The sequence below is a fragment of the Anabrus simplex genome, chromosome 5, assembly GCF_040414725.1.
Source record: "Anabrus simplex isolate iqAnaSimp1 chromosome 5, ASM4041472v1, whole genome shotgun sequence".
NCBI lineage: Eukaryota > Metazoa > Arthropoda > Insecta > Orthoptera > Tettigoniidae > Anabrus > Anabrus simplex.
In genome coordinates, this window is record NC_090269.1 from 252,168,683 (window position 1) to 252,185,769 (window position 17,087).

The 17,087-nt window shown below is 42.2% G+C and overlaps 1 protein-coding gene across 1 annotated transcript in view; it reads left to right on the forward strand.

Moving 5' to 3' along the window:
- LOC136873955 (Krueppel-like factor luna) overlaps positions 1–17,087 on the forward strand; it is a 1,015,772-nt gene that overhangs the window by 544,794 nt on the left and 453,891 nt on the right. The window contains exon 4 of the mRNA XM_067147350.2: positions 2,460–3,330. Within this exon, the coding sequence (XP_067003451.1) occupies positions 2,472–3,330 (859 nt within the window). The 5' untranslated portion in view covers positions 2,460–2,471. The remainder of the gene's footprint in view (positions 1–2,459; positions 3,331–17,087) is intronic.

Consider the following 17,087-nt stretch of genomic DNA (forward strand, 5'->3'; position numbering starts at 1 on the left):
CTTGTGCGTCACTCCGGTATATGTAATGGGTAATCAGTTACTCTGTGAATCCTGGAAGCATATTAGTATTACTGTTGTAGAGAAGTCGTCTGCTTATGTGTTGCGTTAGGTTTTTTAGTCTGTATATCACTGCATACTTCTCTTGTGTTGAGTGAGTGTTATGTGATTAATAGACTACGTGTACAATTTCTTTCCTTAACATCAATACAGTAATTTATTTACTTTATGGATGAGGCTGACGAAGAAACAGGACTGAACTGTGCTTAATTTACAGCTTACCTTCTTCTCCCTTTTATCTTGAAACTAAAAGCTGAATTTCACAAATTTCTGCTCCGCCGTTTGCCTCTTATGCTGTGGAACATCAAAATGAGCTTCTCTAAATCCTCCTCTCCCCCGGGCCATCCCTATAGATCATGAATATAATTTTCAGCCTATTTTCTTCTACCTTTTGTCTTGAACATAAGTACTGAGTTTTACCAACGTATATGGCGCCGTTCTCGCCGTTATGATGTGAATACCAAAATGACGTTTGTTGATATATAAAGCGCACACACGGGAGCGACTTGCGAACCCAGGAAGCCAACTTCAATGCACTATTAGTAATTGTTAGCAGACTCGGAATGCAGAATGCAGATCCTATTCCATTATGCTGCTGATATCAATATAATAATCTTTTTGAGTATACAACTTCACTCAGAAACATGCTGTAGTTATCCATTAACGTTTTGCACCGAAAGTATAACGTTCTCCGTCAGAAACGCCATCCGCCTTATCGGTTGCCAAAATACTGTCAATTTCGCTGCAGAATACACCCATAATGTTAGTTCTCTAATTACTTTTATCACGTATTTCCAGTTCCATTTATGCATCGCGGTACCAGTAGGATTTCTTTTTCGGTTCTTCATAAGACTACAAGAAAGTTAAGCTTACAGCACTTCTACTAAAATAGTTGAGTTTTGACTTCTTCGGAAGTGGTCCACGATTACCGAGAATTAGGAGCTGACTTCTGTCCTTATCCACTTTTTCATACTCGCTAGCGATGTTCCGTACTGTCTTCTCATTTCTACCTACAAATCTAGCAGCTTTTGCCAGCTTAACTTCTTTATAAACATTTCAAACAACTTTATCTTCTGAGAACGGATCACTTCGCATGATTTCTTTCGAGGCTTTTCCATTCTAAAAAATAGCTGCAGTTCCGGTAACCAACACAGAAATAATACACAAAACCAAGAGAACACTGACGATAATACACTGCTCATGACCAACGGCAATGCTGTTTGCTAAGATAAATTCACTAAGTTTCCTCTCTCGCTGGCTTTATTAGATATAATCACTCTGTTATAGCTAGTAGTCCCCGTGGCTGCCACTGGTAATCACTCATTAGACGCCTAACTTCATGGTTTTCATAAACATTGATTGTACTTGTTTGTTTGTTTGTTTGTTTGTTTGTTTGTTCTCTAATATTAATTAATTAACCGGGGCCGTTTTTCCTTTAATAAGTCCCAGAGTAGTTACCAAAATTCACACAGTGATTTACTGCCACTACATAATGTGTGAACATAAGTTTCTTCCGGGTTTACTCTGAGGAAGGGGCCTCAAATTACCACGCAACTGTTAGAATTAAGGGGGGGATAATTTTTTTCCTTTGGAAAGTCCCAGAAGAGTTACCACATGTTCACTACAATTCACACAGTGATTCACTACCACCACATGGTGTGTGAAGGTAAGATTCGTCCGGATCCGATCCGAGCAAAGGATGATCGGGCCCTCAAATTGCCACGCAACTTTCACCAATAACGGGAATCCTTGCTCCTTTAATAAGTCCCATAGCTGTCACCCAATATTCACTAAAATTCATATAGTAATGCATTACCACAGAACTCAGTGTGCGAATAAAAGTTTGGTCAGGATCCGATCTCAGTAAGCGGTCTGTCGTGGCCACAAATGGCTACGCAATTCTTAGCAAATTATGGCAGACACCATGTTATTCACTTACGGCCAGCTCTACGTTGTCATGAGCCCTTCTTATTTTTCGGATGATGTACAACTTTTTATCCCTCAAAAAAAAAAAAAAAAAAAAAGACCATGGAGTCACCACTGACTGTTCAAGAAAGTGGTTCACCATGAAATCTTCCAAATTTTCTGTACGCATTATCAACAAGAGTTACATAATCTCTCTTTCTGTATCATGTAATTTACTCCAATTTAATTTTTATAACAGTGATGCACATTAGACACATTTATGCTTAAATATCTTTAACTTACAAAGTTTTAGCGTATTTCTTGTCGAATTCGGGAACTGGTGTAGTAGTCTACATTCATTTCCAAAGCCGCAAACGCTTCTAGTACATTACGAAAGGCACTGTTGTTGAATGTTTTATCTGATTCAGACGTCTATCTTTCAGCTTTTTGAACATGATTTCTGCTCTATCTGATTGATTTTTTTTCTTTTTTTGCAGACATGCTACGAAATGGAACGCTACCTGAAGGACGAACCCAAGTTACAGTCATACAAGAAGCTGCCTACGGATTTGGACACGCCATGGAATTTGTTCGCTGCGCCAGCAGTAGCTGCAGCCGCGTCTTGGAGCACCAAAGTAGAAGTCGTTGATCCATTAACATTAGACGAATTAAACCTAAGTGAGAGGCCGCTCGATACCGTTAGCCTCAGTTCTGCCAGTTCTGCTTGCAGTGGCGTTTCCTGGGACAGCAGTTCTCTGTCCTGTGCAGTACTGGTCAAGAAGGAGCCAGTTGAAGACGAAGAAGAAGACGAGGAGGATTGCTATGAAGATGCTGACCTTGTAAGCAGTAGTAGTGACAGAAGGCAACAGGCTGCGCTAACCAGCGACAGCAACCCTCTGGAGCTCCGTTTGGTGGCCAGAAGCTCGTCAGCGGGGCAGAGCATACTCCCCACACTGACACCCCCTTCCAGCCCCGAGTCGGGCCAGGGAAATAGCAACAGCAACAGCAGCAACAGCAGCAGCAGTTCGAGTAGCGACGCCACCACAGGGGGCCACGGTCTGTTGAGAGTAGCCTCAGGAACAGGCTCTCGAAGCGCCATCCTGCGTCTAACGTCGGTCAGTTCTCCGGGCGTGATCTCCGTCACCCAAAGCAGTTTCCCACAAGTACCTCGTCACCACCCGGCGGCCACCTCCCCAGCGTCTCCTGGCGCCGTCACCACCGCTGCAGCCCCCTCCAGTGGAAGGCATCACTCCAGACACGACCATTCTCCAGACTCGAAAAGGAGGATACATAAATGTCAATTCACCGGCTGCAAAAAGGTCTACACAAAGAGCTCACACCTCAAAGCCCACCAGAGGACGCATACAGGTAGGACCACATACCTTATACAACCTGTCCATAAACTATAATGCATTTTCCCTCTCCTTAAATAAGTTAGTATCCTCTACATTTAGTGCTTCATAAATATATTTCATGATGTTATTTTTGAACTTGCTTATGTAACACGTTGTACAGTATATTTGAGGCATCGCCAAAAAAAAAGAAGACAGAAAATTGAGAAGGTTATATTTCTTCCTTTTCTTTTTCTACCGCTTTTCCCACATCTGTGGGTTCGCGGGTGCGATCTGTGTAGCACATGTGGATTCGGCCCTGTTTTACGGCCGGATGCCCTTCCTGACGCCAACCCCGTATGGAGGGATGTAATCACTATTGCGTATTTCTGTGGTGGTTGGTAGTGTATTGTCTGATTTTGAAGAAGAACGTGTTGGGACAAACACAAACTCCCAGTCCCCAGGCCACAAGAATTAATTAAAGGCGATTAAAATCCCCGACCCGGCCGGGAATCGAACCCGGGACCCTCTGAACCGAAGGCCTCAACGTTGACAATTCAGCCAATGAGTCGGACTTGTGAAGGCAATATATGTATATATAAAATAAGAGTTATGTCTGTACATTGCTCACAATTTAAGAAGAATGGTATTTCTGTATCGGCCACGTCCACAGTAACAAGGAAATGCACTTTTTATTGGTCCGTAATGTCTGTCTCTCTGTCTGTATGTAAGTATGTATATATGTATGTATGTATGTATGTATGTATGTATGTACACGCATCACGAGGAAATGGCTGAAGAGAATTTAATGAAAATTGGTATGTAAAGTCTGAGAATGAGGGTTGGTTGTGACTGATGGTAGGCAAGAGGGCCTACCATTACAATGAAAATTCCCATACCCATTCTTCACATAAGGAAAGACGTTTGGTGACTTCCCCGTCGCGTTTCTAGGGTAACGTTTAGAGCTAAGCAATTTAATACAATCTTACTCACAACGTGTTCACTACCTAACGTAGAATTCTGTATATGATGTAAAATTCAGCAGTGAAGCACGAGTACATCAGCTAGTCAGATTATATCTCCGACAGAGTCATGCGGGGTAGTTATGGAAAGGATGAAATGAATATTACTAACGTTTGCAGTTTACTTTTAATATTATCAAATTCTCTTGCCAACTTTTGACCATTTTATGCAGTTTAAGTTCAGTTGAGTTGGGTGATTGTTGTTCTAAGGGCAGGCGGGACGAAATGATCATCCCCTGTTAGCTCAATCGTTGCACGAGGATGAGTTAGGTCTTCAATGATAGTGGCAAAGCGGTTGGAAGGACTGTAGCAGTAACAAGTCTCTCACTCTTACCCACTGAGCCTGGGTTCATTTCCTGGTCAGTCCAGGACCGATAGCTGGAATGGGGTTCATTCTTGAAGCATAGTGAGGTAATTTCTGGTTCTGGAGGTAGTGAACCTGGTCGATTTAACTGTGCAGAATTCGTCTTGGCTGGCCAAGGCCGTGGGATGAAAGGTGTGAAAATGAAAGAGGCTCTAGGTTTTACAAAACCTAATATGGACGGGTTGGAAAGACAATAAAGAATTGCCCATTGAAGCTCAGGTGGAATATATAAAAAGGATGTATCTCTGACAAGTGTGTGCGCCCATTGCCAGAATAATCTCTCGAGAAAAAGTTACCATCGGATTGTGGCCGTGCGTTTAGGGTCGCGCAGCTGTGAACTCAGCATTCGGGAGATAGTGGGTTCGAACCACATTGTCGGCAACCCTGAAGATGGTTTTCCTTTTTCACACCAGACAAATGCTGGGACTGTGCCTTAATTAAGGCCACGACCACCTCCTTCCCACTCCTAGTCCTGTCCTATCCCATCATCTCCATAAGACCTGTCTGTGTCGATGCGACGTAAAGCAAATTGAAAAAGTCTTTTTGACTTTCACTCTATTGACATATCCGTTGTATTTTGAAATATGGAATGTTATATTATTTCTTTCTTCGAATGAGCCAGCTATGGGCTATGAAGTTTAACCAAAATGGTTTTCAGCTAACAAGGGATTGGTTTCACGTTTTTAAGAGCCTTCTTCCTAGCCCATATCTCCTTCATTTTCTGGCTTTGTAGTTGTTTTGCTTCTGATCTCTTTGACCTCTGCCCTTTCTTATGTTTAAATTGTGGGTCTTCCTTTAACATTTTCCGGAAAGTCTGTCTGTCCTGGATATGGGATTCAGAGATGTTGAAGGTTTGAAGATCTTGTTTAACTTGCTTGTATCACAGTGATGTTTTCTTGCAGGGGCTGGCTCTGTGGATGACGTTGGTCAGTCTTGATTCGTTCATTCTCTCAATGTCCGTGGAATTGGAGACGTCTCTTGATAATGGTGTCCATTAAAGGTTCTTGCTTTAGGTATAGATCATCGTTGGGCCTCAGATACCTTTCCCCATTTATGATCCTTGGGTCTAAGATCTTTCTCAAGATAGTTCTTCCGCTGATCTCAAGTTTCTGTATGAGTTTGCTCCTTTGATGGTTAGAGTTTCAGCTGCATAGAGGATCTCAGGTCTGACTACAGCGTTAAAGTGTATTAATTTCGCATTGATGGATATGGATTTCTTCTGGTAAATTTTCTCATTGGTTGTATGCAATATCCAGTTTCGTAAACATTTCTTCAAACGCTTTGTTGGTCTTGAGGTCTTCACTGATCCATTCCACCAAATACGGACTCTGTTGCAGGGAATAAGGTATTCTGGTGCGGATTTGTCATTTGACATGAACACTGTTTTCTCATAAGACAACTGAAGACCAGTCTTGGAGGTTATGGATTGAAGTGTATTTATCTGGTCTGTTGCTGTTTCAATCGAATCTGATAGTATAGCTACATTATCCGCAAAAGCGATCCATAATGTCCATAATCAGATATGGTATTCTGGTCTGGTGCAGAGGGTGGATTAGAGCAGTGGTCCATTCTGCAGGGAGTTCTACCTTAATACAGATGTCTTGTATAATTTTAGTCAAGATGTCTATTGTTATGCTATCTACATTCTTCCAAAGCTCTGCTATTATTGAGTCTTCCTCACTGGCTTTGTCGTTCTTGAATTCTTTGATGGCTTTTTCCACCTCACCTCTCGTTGGCATTGGAGAATCTAGTTTGATATCTTGTCAACTTGTGTGGTGGTTTACAATTTAGTAGTTGTTCAAAGAATCTCGCTAAGATCTGAAAGTTTTATTGATCAGTTATACCTTTTCTACCTTTCGGGTCTTTGAAGCTAAGCGACGGCCGCTCATATTTCTGGGTGTTTCTTTTGAATGTTTTGTGGACATTTCTCGATTTCTTCTTCTTCTTCCTGAAGTCTTGTTCGATGGATTTAAGGGTATATTTATCAAAGGGCCTCTTCGTCTTTGGGATGACTTTGGTAGTTTACTTCCTTATTTCAAGGAAGTAGAGCCCATCTTGTTGACTTTTCGTTTTTTCCCACCTCTCCCACGCTTCTTGTCTCCCTTTTATTGCGTCCTCATATTCTTGGTTCCACCATGGATGTGTAAATTTCTTCTTAAGAGGGATTTTTTCCTGTGCGGTTGAGAGTACTGCTTCTTTCAGCTGTTCCCAGGTTTCAGGAGGTGAATTTCCGATGCATTTGCTGAAGTGTTCTCTGAAAGTTGTGTGGTCTTTTGACTTTTACTGTATCATATTTTGGCAGGGGTTTCTATGCTTTCCTCTCGTTAATTTTATGGTTTCTGGGGATAAAGTTTAGTTTCACTTTGGAAATGTAGCGAAAGAGTCATCTTTCGCGTTCCTGAGTACCTTTACATTTCAAATTTCTTTATCAGATTTGTATGAAATGGCTACGTGATCAATTTGGTATTCTTCTAAACGTGCACCTCGCGACTTCCATGTCTTCTGTTTTCTTGGAAGGTGTTTTAACCGCATGGATTTCATTCTCAACGAAAACTTTCTGCATGTATCTATGAGACGCTTACCATTGAGGATAGTTCTCTTATGGGCTGAGTACTGGCCAACTATATCAGAATACTTCTTTTCTCTACCTAGTTGTGCGTTGCTGTCACCCATTAAAATGTGAATATGGTGTTAGGGAATTATATGAGTTGTTGATTGCACGTCTTCCCAAAATTGTTCCACAGCCTCAGGATTTCTGTAATTATCTTGATTTGCTGGAGCATAGGTATTGATGACAGTATATCCTTTATTTGTACTTCGGAAGGACAGAGATGAGATTCTGCTTGAGGTCGAGGAGAATCCCGTGATTGAGTTAATCATCTTCTTTGATACAATAAATCCTGTTCCTAGCATGTTGGTGCCTTCGAGAATTTTCTTCCGTGGTTTGTCTTTTAATATTCGGTATCCCTCTGACTCAAAGGAATCCTCGTGTCCAAACAAAGTTTCTTGAACTGCCGTTATTAATATATGCTGTTGAGTCATCAGGTTGGTGACCTCTTTCAACTTCCCTATCCTTCTGATTGAATTGGTGTTGAAAGTCGCTATGTAACTGATTTTCTTTAGTCTGAATTCAGATACCGTACTGAGCATGACAGTGAGGCCTCCCCAGACTCTGATGGCCCTCTTCTACCACCTTGGTTGGTGGCAGTGGATTGAAGGCTATCCTTATTATCACCTGGGATAGTTTTCCTTTGGTTTGTTTCCTCCATGCTCTACCATTTTGTTTAAAATGGATTTGATGTGCCTGAATTTCCTGAGGACTTCGGATACTGCTTGGGATGTCAACCTAAGAGATAACATACGGTCGCCCCTAACCTGGGAAACAGACACCGACCAGTTCGCTGCCCGATGTGGGTACAGACACAAACGGATTTTTTTGACTTGAAGACAGTTCCTCCGCTTTAGCAACTTATCCGCTTTATCCTACGCATTCAAAACCGTTGGTCATCTTCATTGCCTCAGTTGACCCACGGGTGTATTATTTGGCAATGCCTTATTCACACCTGTCTTGTATATCTACAGGAACATCCCCCATCAGCCATATGGGACGTGCCGTGTCGAGGTTGAGGCCCCCCGCCCAGTGTTATGTACAACTCATATTCAGTTCGGAACCAGAGTCCCGCGTGAGCTGACTGGCCACGGTGGTATTATTATTATTATTATTATTATTATTATTATTATTATATCATAAAAAATTTGGTTTTGTTTATTTTAGTTTTTCACTGTTTTATTAGCTTCCTTGGGGGGTCAGTGGTGGTGTCCGACCCATGATCACAAGTTCGATTCCAACCAACCAAAAAGAACACTAAACTTGAAAGATTGCATTTCATTTGAGCAGATCTACGTATCTACCTATAACAGTAGACTGCAGTGTCTTTCTACAAGGATGTAGAAGCAAAAGTGAGTGAAATACCAGCACTCTGTTATCTGTATAATTATGTCTGTACAGTATGAGGTGAGGAAATAGCCTATATACGATGAGTAACGCAGGGTCGTTCGCTAGTTCGGAAACATCCGGAGAACTTCGAGTCTTTACCCTATCCCTCCTTCGTTAGCAGTGGCGATCTGACGGACCGAAGCCTAGCACACTTATCCCCTCCGGGCCCCGCTTCATTCGGACATACGGCAGAAAGCCGCCTGAGATAAGGCGAGGGGTGAGGGACGCAGCGTCTGGGCTGCAATATCATTCTCCGATGCCTTGCACTCAGAAATACGGGCGACGTTTTATCTCATTGCGTTGAAGTTTTGTAAACAATGTGCCAGATGCTTACATTATAATGTGCTTTAGATTTTCATCGTTCTCATTTGAAGCTTCGCCGATAGCCTTGATAGCCCTCAATATACGCCACTGCAAATAATAATTGTTTTCCTCCTACAGGTAATTCGACCATACCACCATTGAACACAATACCTATACTGTATCACGTACACCCTGTAATCTGAAAATTCATTTTAAATTTGAAGAAGCTGCACCTCTTAAGAACTCCGCTTGCATTAGAGTCAAGCATGGCTCTGAAAACACAGGGATTACATTACTTTTAGTACTGTAACGCGTGCGTTTGATGACTTACGCCGTAACTACCACGCCATAAAAACCTGAAGTTAAGCGATGTGAGATACCGTAGCTGACACATGCTCACGATCTTTCAAAGTAATTGGTGTATCGTTTATGTCAGTTTTAACGATATGATTAACGGTTTGACAGCTTTAAGATAAGATAAACAATATCTGGGCCATTTTTCTTCTGATACGAACAAACATAAAACGCTTTGCTGATACAGTTCAAAGGTTTATCAATGCAGACTAAATATATTACTTGTTATATTTCTTTATGACTCAGCGGACGAGTTGGCCGTGTGGTTAGGGGCACGCAGATATGAGCTTGCATCCGGAAGACAGTGGGTTCGAACACCACTGTTGGCAGCCTTGAAGATGGTTTTCCGTGGTTTTCAATTTTCACACCAGGCAAATGCTGGGGCTGTACCCTAATTAAGGCCACGGCCACTTCCTCCCCACTCCTAGGCATAAAGTAAATTGAAAAAAAAACCATGTCTTTATGATTCCCACTCTATTGGCATATCCCTTGTATTTTGAAATATATGTTTATTATTATTATTATTTTATTATTATAATAATAATAATAATGATTCGTTTATTTAACTTTGAAGGTCTGAAAGTGTAATGAATTGGGACTATTTTGAAAATTGATCGGAGTTTGACTGGATTTCTTTTATAAGAGTGAAAAGTACGACATTTAATCATTTTCTCTGAAAATTGAAATCATGCATATAAATTGATCCTTTAGTGTGGCTATGGCTATCGAGTTTATGGACTGTTGAGCATTTTGAATTTTCTGCGCCTTGTAGCGGAATGAGCGAGTACATCGGGCCAACTTGTAGATAGATCACTTCTTTGTGGTACTTGCTCTTAGAAATTATATGTTCGTACGCATCTTTCTTCTTATAGTTGACCTCCTCCTGGCTATTCCGCAATTAGCCCTAACTGTTTTGCTTTTGATTCAAATCCTAGACAAATTAACTTGTTTACATAATTCTTTCTGTAATGTGTTCCTTGGTTCAATACTCTCAGGCATTTTTTGATTGTTTGATAAATATCGTCACTGAATGTAGTCATAAGAGCTTAAGTGAAACTCTACATTGACTCACATTAGCGCACGTAGTGGTGCTTAAGTGAAACAATGCATTGACTGACATTAGCGCTCACAGTGATAGAAAAAGGCAAACTGTTAATCTAATCCCAGTCGGCCGTGATCTAATCGACCGGATAAAAATTGTTAAGAAAGGGATTGCGATTTTTAGGAATAAGTGAAGAATATATTCTCATTATTAAATTTTACTCACCTAAAATTCGTAGCTCATATCCCTAGGATGTTTTTGACATTGAGTTGTTTGCCTGAACGGCTAAAACTGTTAATTGTTTGAAGGGATTTAGTCGTATTTACGACGCCCCGTTAAAGTCAATGGAAGATCACCATCATATTAGCCGGTAGGGCAGGAGAGGTGGTATACAGTTTCTAATCACTAGAATGCGTGCCAAAAACCGCGGTTGAATACAAAACCTCTCTTCAGGGTTCATATGGAGTGAGGGCTGATGTTCGACAATTGGGTGATTGTGAGAGTGTACTGGAAGATGACAGGCAGGTACAATGTTTTTATCGCACTGGATGATCTTGGGAGTCGAGCCATTCCCGTAATAAGTGGGCGCAGAAGCAGTTCCGCTCATTGATGCAGCAGCCGAGGTGATGGTGTTTTGTTTGTGGTAGGGAAACGGTACCTTTCTGGATATGGCTTCCTATTCATAATGTTATCTACTCGGTCCCGTCTACAAGCCATCACAACGTGTAATATAAATTTATATTCACTCTGTATTTATATTGTCATAATTTATACGGTAAAAATATATGGATCCTAAAATATTGCAAATTGCATTTTCTGTAATTCCTGCTGTGTTCAGCTGTAATAGAACTGACATTTGAGGAGATACGTGGACGTTTTTGAAAAAAAAAAAGTTATTACGATTATCTCCGTTATTATTCCTCATACGATAAATACGCATGAAATATAAATTAATGGCAGCTATTGCAGAAGGCTGTATTGCTGAGGAAAAGCCTTCGGCAAATGCTAGGAATTCATTCATAAAAGTCTTAGAAGGCCTGGAAATCTATATAATAAGGAACAGAACAGCTGTTAGTTGAATGGCATAGAACAAGAGTGGAAACAGACCAGTCCTTGGACTGAATACCAGACGATTGATTGATTGATTGATTGATTGATTGATTGATTGATTGATTGATTGATTGATTGATTGATTGATCGATCGATCGATCGATGTCGTGTGGCCTCCGCAGAGGTCTGGTGCAGATCTTCCTAGTTGATGTCCATGGGTGACTTGTGCGTCTCGGTGTGGGGTGGTGGTGATAAGGTAGAAATAGGGTGAAACCTGGTGTTGGCATGTAGCTTACTCCTGTTGAATAGCACCAAGGGGTCTGCTCAAGGCTTATTAGCGCCACGCGACGGACGAATGACCATGAACAGCGTCGTGTGCCCGCACTCCATATGAACACTGAAGAGAGGTTTTGTATTCAACCCTGGTTTTTGGCACACATTCTAGAGATTAGAAACTGTATACCACCATACTACCGGTTAATATGATGGTGACGTTTTTTCCACCAACGGCTAACAACGGAGTTATACCATAAAATCTAGGCGCCTTTTTGATTACGGCCACCATCTGGGGATCCGACTCGTTGGCTGAATGGTCAGCATACTGGCCTTCGGTTCAGAGGGGCCCGGGTTCGATTCCCTGGTGGGTCGGGGATTTTAACCTTCATTGGTTAATTCCAATGGCCCGGAGGCTGGGTGTTTGTGCTGTCCCCAACATCCCTGCAACTCACACACCACACATAACACTATCCTCCACCACAGTAACACGCAGTTACCTACAGATGGCAGATGCCGCTCACCCTCATCGGAGGGTCTGCCTTACAAGGGCTGCATTCGGCTAGAAATAGCCACACGAAATTAAATTAAACCATCTGGGCACATGGCGATGATGAAAAAAAATGAAATGGCGTATGGCTTTTAGTGCCGGGAGTGTCCGAGGACATGTTCGGCTCGCCAGGTGCAGGTCTTTCGATTTGACACCCGTAGGTGACCTGCGCGTCGTGATGAGGATGAAATGATGATGAAGACGACACATCACCCAGCCCCAGTGCCAGCGAAATTAACCAATTATGGTTAAAATTCCCGACCCTGCCGGGAATCGAACCCAGGACCCCTTTGACCAAAGGCCAGCACGCTAACCATTTAGCCATGGAGCCGGACATGGCGATCATGATGAATATGATGATGTCTATTGGTTGGAGAGCCTTAAGATATCAGAAACAAAGATGGAAATTATCACATAGCTCTAATGCTGTAGAGCGAGATGAGCTCTCTTCAAGTTCAGACCAGGTTGGCAAGGCCATCTTCTCTCCCCTGTTCACATGACGCTGCTCTTCCTCTTCTCCTTCTTCTTCTCAAGATTTCTTCCAAATTAATTTCCCTGTCTGCTAAATGAGAGAATAGTCATATCAATTTCCATCCGATTGTTCTCGTCCCTGTTATCACTTCTGAGACCTGAGGCGTGGCAGTCGGCCAAGAGGAAACTTGCGAATTCTGCAGCCGTAGCTGCACGCCAAGCTCCTCTTCGATACACGGGGCTAGCTAACACTTGATATTAGAACTTAACCCCTTCACAACTTTCTTTCATTAAATTAAATATGATCGCCGGCACATCTGCCACGTTGAGACAATGGCACAGCCAAGAGGATATTATAACACTATGTTGCCGCAGACTGATATTAAATTTTCTACTTCGACCTGGATTTAAGGAAGCCGTTTTTCAAAAAGTAGATTATACATATTAAGTGATGTTTTTCTAACATTCATTTCCTCTTATTCGAAAATATATACTGTGTAATAACTTACAGATAAATCATCTCCTTCTTCCTCGCCCTAGTGGGGTTGCCGTTGGGAACTGTGTTGCATATGTGGATTTCGTCGTATTTTAAGGCCGTACGCCATTCGTGACGTCAACCCAATGTGGAGGGATGTATTCATCATTGCGTGCTTCTCTGACGAGAAGTCGCGGCAGCTTTTAGGTACGGCACAAGTAAGAGACACTACTCTCTTAGCTACAAACATCAGTCGTGACAGACAATGCGAGCTTTCTGAATCAATGTGGAGGGATGTGTTCATCATTGCGTGCTTCTACTATATGCCTCTGACGAGAAGTTGCGGCAGCTTGTAGGTACGGCACAAGTAACAGACACTACTCTCTGAGCTACAAACATCAGTCGTGACAGACAATGCGAGCTTTCTGAATCAATGTGGGGGGATGTATTCATCATTGCGTGCTTCTACTATATGCCTCTGTCGAGAAGTCGCGGCAGCTTGTAGGTACGGTACAAGTAACAGACAGTACTCTCTTAGCTACAAACATCATTCGTGACAGACAATGCGAGCTTTCTGAATCAATGTGGAGTGATGTATTCATCATTGCGTGCTTCTACTATATGCCTCTGACGAGAAGTGACGACACAAGTAACAGACACTACTCTCTTAGCTACAAACATCAGTTGTGACAGACATTGTGAGCTCTCTGAATCAATGCATATTCATCATCAAACTGGTCACTGTGCAGTATATACAGTAAATGTACCTGAGGCACAATTGCACTACCATTTGGAAATTTCACGACAAGACCTCACTGCGCAAGAATCACCGCGGATGGAGCAGATGTTTATTGTCAGGTCTTGAAACTTGAGATAGGCGCATGCGCGGCAGCCATGCTTACACTCGCACCTCTTACCCTGCACCCACACGACTTCTCAGGAGACGACCATAATACAGTGTGATATGTTGGAAGTGTATGAATAAGTGTGTATTGAGAAAAACCCAGTCCTCGAGTTAGGGCAATTAACCAGAGACAGGTAACCCCTCCCACCCCCCACCATCCAAGACATAACTGTTACCAGCCATTCGACCGGTTCAGAAATGCAATGAAGGAAGCCACCATCTACTATGGTCGTCTGACGAGAAGTCGCGTGCATGCGGGGTAAGCATGGCTGCTGCGCATGCGCAAATCTCAAGTCTCAAGGCCTGGCAATAAACAATCCGTTCCGTCCGCGGTGATTCTTGTGAACTAAGGTGTTGCTCTGAAGTTTCAGAGTGGTAGTGCAACTGTGCTTTGGTTACATATTTACTCTAAGTACTGCATAATGATCAGTTTAATAATGAACACGCATCTCTTTCAGAGAGCTCGCACTGTTTTATCACGACTAATGTTTGTAGCTGAGTGTAGATATCTGTTAACTCGTGCCGAAACTTCTCGTGAGACACAGATAGTAGCGGCGAGGACAGGCCTAGGAATTATGCTGACCGCCGAAGCCTATCACATTCCTCTGGGGAATAAATAATTACCGACAGATGAAACGAAATGATTCTGGAGAGTGTTGCTGGAATGAAAGATGACAAGAAAAAACAAAGTACCTGGAGAAAAACCTGTATGCCTCCGCTTTGACCAGCATAAGCCTCACATGGAGTGACCGGGATTTGAACCGCGGAATCGAGTGGTGAGAGACCGGCGCGCTGTTGCATTTCCCCTTAGACATACTGTAGGTGAGATTAATTTATTATCCGAACATGTCTCTCAATAAGATTATGTCTGTGAACTGTTGGCCTGTAAATTAGTGCTTTATATAGTAATTATATCAATATAAATTATAGGTCTCTAAATACATTATATGAATATTATTATATAATATCTCGCAAGTTTTCCAGATGAACTCAATCACTTGAAAAGAATCTTGGGCAACATCTACCCCCTCATCCTCGCAATTTGACGTCCGCGTAATAAATCATACTTTCTTAGTCCTAGGTTTATCGAAGAAGGCTTTGTCGGGGCCTCGGTCGCACGTTTTGACGTAAAATAGGTATCGCGTTTGAATATTGTTGAAATGAAATTTATGGTTATTATAGGTTTGAAATTGTATTGTTTGTATTTTATTAGTTCTCAATATGTTTTGTTTATTTTAAAAGAGGATGAATTCTACATCATTTTCCACCACTGGGGTACTTGGTGTACTCGGCTGGGGCTCCAGCAGCTTGGAACTCGTCCCACGATGTTCGGCTCTCTTAGTTTTGAGACGCTCCCAGTAAGCAAATTGGCACTCGGAATTGGTAATTTTGGACTCTTTGGAATTCTGGAAAGCTGCTCTCTTCTGTCGAATTTGTCTTCCTTAATTCTGAAGTCATTTTTTGTCCTCGTGTCATGACAATTTACGGAAGTAATATATTTTTGCACTTGTCCGCGTCACAATTTTCTTAATTGTTCACTATTTGATTTTGATGTGCCATATGAATGTATAAACGACTATGACAAATTAGAAACCTCACAAGACATGCTACCGCAATGGAGTTAAGAGCTACTCTGTTTGTTTGTCACGCCGCAATTCTTTTTACTGTCCCAAGATGGCAGCACTGTTGTATCACATCCAGTAACATCATGCCAGGGTGAGACTCTTGTTGAAAAATACATTGTGTCCTTCCTATTTAAAATGAGATATTGAATACCATCGTCGGTCATGTTGTTCAGAAATTTTAAAACTTTCATGTATATTTAACTCGCACCGGCTTAAGTAGGGTTCCAAACCTATAGACGTACTATGTGCGTGTGACGAGAAGTCGCGGCAGCTTCTAGGTACGGCACGAATAACAGATAATATACGGTCCTACATTCTTAGCTACAAACATCAGTCGTGACTGACAATGCGAACTACCTGAATCAACTGTTCATTATGCACTATATACAGTAAATGTGTAAGTAAGGCACAATTGCACTGTTTTGTCTAACCCTTGTCCCGTTTCCCTAGGGAGTCGGGTATGAGGTGAGATGAATCTGTCGTGGCGGGTTTTTTATGACCGGATGCCCTTCCTGACCTCAACCTCCTGAGAGGAGTTAATGAGCTGAAATGAATGACGTGATATATGATGGTAGGGATAGGGTAAAACCCGGTGCCGGCACATAGCCTACTCCTGTCGAATAGCATCAAGGGGTCTGCTCAAGGCTTAACATCCACATCCGACGGACGAATCACCATCAACAGCGTCATATGCCCTCACTCCATATGAGCACTGCGGAGAGGTGTGGAATTTAATCCAGGCTTTTGGCACGCAATCTAGTGATTAGAAATTGTATACCACCACCTCCCCTACCCTGCCGGCCAACATTCTGATGGTGAATTTTTTTTCGACCAACGGGACTCGAACTGGCTAACCTCGGTGTCAGACCGTTTCGACTTCAGCGCCTTAACGATCATGGCCACCGGGCGGGCTTAAGGCACAATCGCACTACCTTGAAACTTCAGGACAGCATCTCAATTCGCAAAAGTCTCCGCGGATGGAACAGATGTTTATTGTCAGGCCTTGAGACTTGATCAAGAGCATGCTCAACCCTCGCACCTCTTACCCGCAACCTCGCGGCTTCTCATCAGATAACTATAGTATTTTACGTCAAAACTGGATCAAATTATGTGCTGCAAGTTCACAAATTGGCAACAATTTGCTGCAGATATTCTACATACTTTTTCCGCTGAGACCGTATGAAGACAGTAGTCTGTACCAACTCTGAAAGTGAATGAAAATGACAAATTATAATTAGGCCATTGAGTGTCAGAGTTTTATATTTCACTGGCGTATTTTTATTCTAATTTACGTATGAGTAATTTAATCTTATTGGTTTAACGTCCCGCTAACTGTTTTTCTGGTTCTTGGAGATGTCGACGTC